General features: G+C 52.0%; 1 protein-coding gene across 1 annotated transcript in view; it reads left to right on the top strand.

Moving 5' to 3' along the window:
• HPS4 (HPS4 biogenesis of lysosomal organelles complex 3 subunit 2) overlaps window positions 1-6,255 on the top strand; it is a 34,339-nt gene extending 28,084 nt beyond the window's left edge. The window contains exons 11-13 of the mRNA XM_042781931.1: window positions 2,752-2,884; window positions 3,431-3,539; window positions 6,084-6,255. Of these exons, the coding sequence (XP_042637865.1) occupies window positions 2,752-2,884; window positions 3,431-3,539; window positions 6,084-6,255 (414 nt within the window). The remainder of the gene's footprint in view (window positions 1-2,751; window positions 2,885-3,430; window positions 3,540-6,083) is intronic.
• The last annotated feature ends 1,469 nt before the right edge of the window (window positions 6,256-7,724 follow it).

The raw sequence follows: 7,724 nt of genomic DNA, 5'->3' as shown, positions 1-7,724 counted from the left end.
AGAAGTGAGAAGGTCCAGGAATTGGTCCCAGCTAATTAAATCAGTTGATTCAGAAGAGAGCTTGGCCATCTCCGCCCAAAAACTCAGCCAATGAAAACCCTATGGAGCACAGGGTTTTTGACACAAATTGGTCACCATGGGTTGGAATCCACTCGATGGCAATTGGTAATTAATTAGCCTCCTAGGACCCTATAGGACAGAGTAGAACTGCCCCAGAGGGTTTCCCAGGCGGCCAGGTCTTTCTCCCATGGAACCAACCTTTGGGTTCACATCCGAGCGCTCAACCACTGCACCACCAGGGCTCCTTCAGGGCTGCTTTGAGGATCACAGTATGGAGTAGCATAGAGTAGGGGTTTAAAGGACCAGAGAGCGAATGTTTTCGGCTTTGCACTCCTTGGCTCTGCAGGCGCAGTATGAAAGCTGCCGTGGACGGAGTAAATATGGCTGGGCTCCAGTAACTGTTACTTTACAGACATGGAAATTGGAATTCAGATAATTTTCCCATGTCACAAAATATGATCCTTCTTTTGATTTTATTCCCCAACCATTAAAAAATACCAAAATGATTCTTAGCTCACAGGCTGTGCAAAAGCAGACAGTAGGCTGAATTGGACCCATGGGCCAGAGTGTGTGACCCCTGCCATGTAGGAAAGCACTTGGTCACCAGTAAAAAAAAAAATGCCCACGTGTCATCCGACACACCATCTTGTGATTAACTGCATTTACGGTTAAGTAATTGTATTTGAGTCCGGGTTTGGCCAAAGACTCCGGAAGGGGAGCTTCATGTCTGCAGGGAAGCTCAGGCTTGGCATGGCTCACTCTCTGTCTTCACTGTGTCTTCCCCTGGGCACTGGCTTGGGATGGAAGAGGTGACTGTCGTCAGGTCCCTGCGGTCCGGAAGCTGCCAGTGAGGCTGGGACTTCTTGGTGAAGGCTGCTACGTATGCTCACACACACGTCTGCTCACATAGGAAGCTCATTAGCATCTGTAAAGTCGTGTGGATTAGGCTTCTGCTGACGATCCCAACATGAGGGATTGTGCTTGTCTGTCCTGAGTGTGGAAACTCTCACTTACCTCTGCACCTTCTGTTTAAACAGAGTAGCTCCTAAGTCGAACATGCACAACGTTGGCCTTGTTCATTTATCCATTTATTTGATGGGACTTTACTGAGCCCCTGCTAGGAGCCAGGGACTCTGCTAGCAACTGGGGTACAAAGATAAGTACATAAAATGAAGCCATGTACTTTAAGGAACTTCCCAGTCATTCTGACAGAAATCTTAATGCCATAGACTAACAGAGCAACACGTGAGCTTTGTAACTTTCACTTCAGCAGCACTGTCTGCCTGTCTTTTTTCTGTGCACCCAGTCTTACGGAGCTCTGGTGGCATAGCGCCTAAGGCATGTGACTGCTAACCAGAAGGCTGGCGGTTCAAACCCACCAGCCACTCCTCGGAAGGAAGACTGGGCAATCTACTTCAATAGAGATACTGCTTCAGAAACCCAAGGAGTGGTCGCTACGAGTCGGATCTGACTCAGTGGCAGTGAGTTTGGTTTTGGATTTTTCTTACACAACTGTTGAAAGTTGTCACTCATTCCATAGACAAGTCATATGTCCTCGTTAAAAGCCACCACTTCTTAAATGCAGGCCTCATTTTAGTGACACTTTTTAAAACACCTCCTCGCCTCAGGATAGCCCTTTGGAGTGTCCAGAGGACGTTGGTGTATGTTGTTGCACTCACGCTGCTCAAGAATGCTACAGAGGGTTCCCATTCTGCAGACGAACCAGAAAAAGGCACCAGAGGAGATTGAGCGACTGAGCCTGGGTCACTCAGCCAGGAGGAGGCTGAGCCTGAATGGCCTGTGTGGGCCAGCCATCTGCCGCTCGGGAACAGTGGCCCTCCTGTGGCTGCGGTAGCCCCAGAGAGGACAGGGCCCCAGGGCAGCTGGGAGACCCACGGGAGGCCCCTCTTCCAGCCTGAGCCTGTCAGGTGACGGCGTCCTTGGTCCAGCCCAAAGTGGAGCTCCAAGAATGACGTTGCAGAACGGTTAAGGATGAGGAACGCCGTTCATGTCATGCCGTTACGTTAAAAGGCTGCATTTGCAGTCATTACTTATGGCTTGATCTCATTTTTATTTTAGAAGAAAAGAGTTACCCAAATGTGTTCTCAGCTGTACCTGCACCTTCCTCACCTCCTAGTGGAAGGTGCTTTGAAATGCAGGTACCTGGACCTTGGCTCCCGGGCAACCGTCCTCACCCAGCTTCCTTTTCTGAACCAGAACCCAGAGAGCCATCTGCCTGACACTCCTCAGTCCTTCCCAGGACAGTGTGCCTCTAGATGAAGGGGGAGACGTTAACCCATTACAGACCGTGGAGGACTTGTCAGCCCTGCTGGGAGCCTGAGTAGAAGCTGACAGTCCGTGGTGTCCACAGTAGTATTTCCTGGATGGGAGAGGAGGGGTCAGTTCTCTGTTGCTTTTCTCCTTATTATTTTTTTTTTTCCTGCTCATCTCTGTTTTCTAATTTCCTACATTATAATCTTTTATTTAAAAAACAGAGAGAACGTAAGGGTGGAAATCAGTACTTCTCTAAAAACAGGCGAAACTTGTCAGAGTCCAGAAAGCTAAATCAGGTGGCCGCTAAGGAACTCTTTGGATTGTTATTTTTTATCAAAGTTCGTGGTAAAAGAGCAGGCTGTCAGAGGCTCTGAGGCACATTCTGCTAGCATGCCCCCTCTTCTGGCCCCTTCGCAGTACCACAGTAGCCTGGCGTCCCTGAACGGGCTGGAGGTCCACCTGAAGGAGACGCTCCCCAAAGACGAGGCCTCCCCGGTGAACAGAACCTACAACTTCACGCACTACGACAGCATTCAGAACGTGCTGATGGGTAAGGAGCGCTGGGCCCAGGGTGCCAGCAGGGGCAAGGGAAGGGGAGACTTGGGGCCCAGCACCGGATGAGGGTGCCCTGTGCTGGGTGCATTGGGCCCAGGGTGCTTGCGGGAGCTGGGGGCGTAGGCTCGGGGCCCAGCACCGTGTGAATGTCCCCTGGGCCGAGTTGTCTGATGGGGATTAGCACTGGCTGAGTTCTGCTGTAGGCCAGCTCCTGCCGACCTTAGAATTCACTGGGCAAACACTGATGTACGCATTGGTCTCTCTGGGTTGTTCCCCAACATTTTGAGAGGTATCACACAAGCTCGCTCATCTGTGGTAAGTCCGGCCGCGATTGGGGGATGAGTGTGCGGAGCCTGGGTGGTGGTCGTCACCGGGGGAGGCATGTGCTTTCCTGACCAGTGGCACCAGTTGGGGCCAGCGTCTCTCTCTTCGACGTCCACCCCCATAACTTTGAGCTGGGCCCTGCCCCTGTTATAGTGCAGGGGGCTCGAGTGGGACGAGCGGGGTCCGAAGTCACAACCTCTTTGTCCTCTTCCTGAAGCAAACCTGCCACCAGTGGCCACAGCCCGGGATCAGCGCTTCCTCCAGGCCGTCAACCTGATACATTCTGACTTTGCCCAGCGGCCTGCACTGTACGAGGTGACCGTCAGGTGAGACAGACTCAGAACCTGCTTCCTGGGGGCCCGTTGGTGCTTCACACGTAAGGGAATGACGACCATCCCAGTTGCTCCGCTCAGGCCTGCCTTCTGCTTCTGTGGCTGCCGTCGTCCACCCGCCTTCAGTGATGGGTCCTGTGTTCTCTGACTCCTTACTGGGGGTTGGACCTGCTTTAAGCTCAGGGGTTACAACAGTGAGAAAAATCTTAAGGCCCTCCCATCATTACTGAGGCAGGAGGTAGTCTGTTTCCTGGCCATCAATCGTGTTTCAGTAATGTTGTTGTCTTCCTAATTAAGAAAAGTAATACAGGCTCATCCTAAAAGCGTTTAGACTTCTCAGAAGCATAAAAGTAACACATGCCTCCTCACTCGCCCCATCACCCGCCGAAGCGGCAACCACAGGGAGCAGTTTAGTGTATATTACTCCAGACTTTTTGTTGGTTTGGGGTTCTTTTTTTTTGTACATAGAGTGGAGATTATTATTATTTTAAAACATTGCTTTAACATTCTCTTAAACAATAGGATCATACTAATGTACTTTGCTACTAGGTGATTTTTTCAGTTTACCGTGTACCTCGAACACCGTCACGTCTGTAGGTGTAGATCTGTCTGTTTCTCCTGTGATTTGCAAATCTTTAATCACCAGTCTATTTTCTCTCTTACGAAACGGGTAGCAGAAGATGAGACAGGTTACAGGGCCAGAAGGGGGTTGGCTGCCATGTCCCGGGCGTTAGTTGTACGAAGCCTTCCGTTTAGTCCTTGGCACCATCTGGTTCAATGCATTACTTAATCCCCACTTTAGAGACGAGGAAATTGAGGCACGAATAGGAAATGGACTTGGCCTAGGGCCGCATTCTTAGTAAGTGGCAGAGCCCGGACCTGACTGGAAAACACATGTTCTTTGCACACATTTCAAGGGTAGGGGGGTGTGTGGGCTCTGGACCACCCTGGACGTGCATCGGAGGCTCGGTTCTTGTTACTGCAGTGGTGCTGAGGCTCCCTCCCACCACACTCAGTGCCAGGAACTTCTGCTGCCCGGCACCATCTCCGCCCACTACTGCAGTCTGTCGTTCCCTGACAACTGTCTCTCCTGGCTTCAGCTCAGAGCTGCCCCAGCCTGGCATCCCGGATGTGATTTGCATCCAGTCAGTGGTTTGGGGCCTGGCCGTGTCTGTCTGTGTGCGTCTCCATGCATGTCTGTGCATGTGTGTGTGTGTGTGTGCGCGCATGTGTGTTGTGTTAGAGAAGGAACAGGGAAAGTGCCAGCGCCTGACCCCTAAGGACCTTGTGGCTCTGCAGTATTTCTCCTTCCTTGGCGCTGAGGGGGCTTTTTTTCACCTTAATAAGAATTCATGATGGGGATCTGTAGCTGAAGGTGTTTGTTGAGAGATTATTTTAGTAATAGTAATGAAAACAACCACCACCATTTCTCCATCACTCACTATGCACACAAACCCCTACCTAAGGCAATGTATTTATTATACGTTTTCCTACTCATTTAATCTCTTTAAAGAAATCATTGCGATAAGTCCTATTGTCATCTCCATTTTCCAGATGAGAAAACTGAGACTCAGAGAGGCAACCTAACTTAGCCAAGGGCACACAGCCAGGAAGTGGTAGGGCTGGGAGTAGCACCATGGCATGTCTGACTGCAGGTCCGTGCAGGTAACGGCCAGGCCGTGGCGCCTCCCTCCATGGCTATAAGAAGTGCTGGACCTGCTGGTCCAGTGAGTGGCAGCCATCAGTTAAGCCAGATGGGCCCTTAAGCCCCTGGGGCCCAGAGTGGAAGCTAGAGGAGGATGGGATTCTGCCCCCCAACATGGAAGGAGAGATCTGGAAGGGGACATTCACAGTCGCTGACTCAACCCACTCTTGCTTGACTGGGGGAAACTGAGAGGTCCAGTGAGGACTTCTTGCCCAAGGTCCCCCAGTTGTCCAAGACAGGCAGGAACTGGGAACCAGGTGGGCATGTGACCCCAGGGTCAGTTATTCCCAAGTGCAACTGCCCTCTATTTCTGTGCCCCCAGGGTTTCTGTCATGTGACTTCACATCCCTAACTCATCATCTGACTACCCTTAGTGTGGACAGAGGATTAGTCACCGTCCTCTGACAGTGTCATTCCAGCGTCACAAGGGCAGGGCTCTCTGAGCCTTAGGGTCCTTGTCTCTCAAATAGGGATCATACCACCACAGCACAGGGCTCGTGTGAAGAATGAACCAGAGGACAAGCATTGTGCACAGCCCCTGGCGTGTAGCACGTGCCAGTGTATCTGCCAAGCACGCAGTTGTTGATACACTCGTTCCGTAATTATACCTTCAGGCTGGGTGACGCTGGCCACCGTGGCAGTCCCAGCATCCGGTACACTGAAAGGAAGGAAAGACTCTCACAGGCCCCAAAGCCTGAAATTGAGTGCGCAGTTGGAAGCCTGCACCACAGTGGCCTGCACATGCGCACTCAGGGGCCGGGGGCCGCCGTGACGACTGGACTCACTAGGGTCTTTGTGGTCCGAGAATACCGTGGTCTCCTCTGCCTCCGCAGGAACGCCTCCACAGCCGTGTACGCCTGCTGCAGCCCTGTCCAGGAAACCTACTTCCAGCAGCTGGCCTCCCCGGCCCGGAGCTCGGGCTTCCCCAGCCCCCAGGATGGGGCCTTCGGCCTCTCCGGCAAAGCTAAGCAGAAGCTGCTGAAGCACGGGGTGAACCTGCTGTGACCTGTGGCCACAGGGGGAAGCTTTCCTCCAGGAAGCGACTTGAAAGTGGGATGTCGGCAACACCCGCTGGACCTTTATAAGTAGAAAAGGGCCCTGCGTTTTAGTTTCCTTGGAATTCTCCCTTTCTTAGGATTGTCGTATTTGAGATTTTGTTCCCCTTCTGCAGATTTGGGACTTGTGATTCTTCAGGTCAGCAGACCAGGAGTACGTGATGGGGAACTTCCTTATCGGGCAGCACTGAGGCCAGGGTGGGCACTTTGGCTCCTTGAACCAAAGGTGCAGGGCCCGCTCGTCTGCCTGTTAAGTTGGGCCCGAGGTGTTTGTCCTAACTGCTGCTGTTCCATCCTGGCCGGCAGCAGATTCGCATCACAGTACGGGTGGGCACCACGGTGGATTTTTTTTCCTAGAACTGGGTTGCCCCCAGCCTGGAGTAGTTGTCCAGTCCCTTCACCAGGGTGCACGGTTTGAGATGTGACTTCACAGTGAGGAGACGGACTCGTCGCAGGCAGGCCAGGATGTCCCGACTGTCGCACACAAGTGTTCCTTCCCCAGATCCGGCTGCTGAATGCAAGCATGTGGCCAGGGACGCAGACAGCACCTCTTCTTGACTTCCGGAGCTGGGTGTCAAACAAGGAGCCCGGCCTTGGCCTGCCCCGAGGGGCTGAGACCAGAGCACTAGGTGATGGTGGCCCCGGCGTTCTGGTGTGCTTAGAGGTGGCCTGTGGGTGGAGCTGCTTACCTGAGTGAGTCCCCAGATTGGAGTTTCAAATGTTTTTGGAGAAAAACAGAATTGTGCTTCGCAGCAGCGGCCACGTGAGAGGGGACAGCACTCGTGTGTGTGTGTGGCTGGTGTGGTATTTCAACATGAGATATTTTACAAATCGCAGGGTGAAAATAGGTACCCAAATCTGATGAATGTTTACTGGAAGTGCCTGAGATTTCTGTTGAAAACTACGATGTTAACTTTCTCATGTGAATGAACAAATACCTAGTTTATGGCATGATGTATTTTTCTAGAAACAAACTTCCAAGGGCTGAAAATAAAGTAACAAAGAGCACCTTTTGAGTGAAGAGTAAATCTGTAACATTTCTACTGGCACAGTTAAGGTTAAAAAGAGAAACGTTTCTGTTGAGTCAGTTGTGTCAGATGTGTATCAGAGTAGACCTGTGCTCCACAGGGTTTGCAGGGGCTGATGCTGGGGAAGCAGATCACCAGACCTTTCTTCCGGGGCACGTCTCTTTAGACTCGAGCCTCCAGCCTTGCTGTTAGAAGCTGAGTGCATCAACGATTCCTGCCACCCAGGAACTCCTCAGGTGAGGCCAGTATGTCCTGCATGCCCGTCTGTGCATCCTGCCTGGACACAGTTCTCTCTTCCTTTCATGGGGTCCATGTAGCCGGATAAAGCAGTGTGCGTTTTGGTAATGTCTGTCTGCGCGGGTGACCAGGCTGCAGCCTGCTGCTCCTGCAG

Source organism: Orycteropus afer, unplaced genomic scaffold (genome assembly GCF_000298275.1).
Source record: "Orycteropus afer afer isolate SDZICR_OR568_19922 unplaced genomic scaffold, OryAfe1.0 scaffold00197, whole genome shotgun sequence".
Taxonomy (NCBI): Eukaryota; Metazoa; Chordata; class Mammalia; order Tubulidentata; family Orycteropodidae; genus Orycteropus; species Orycteropus afer.
This window is presented reverse-complemented; position numbering and strand designations above follow the sequence as displayed.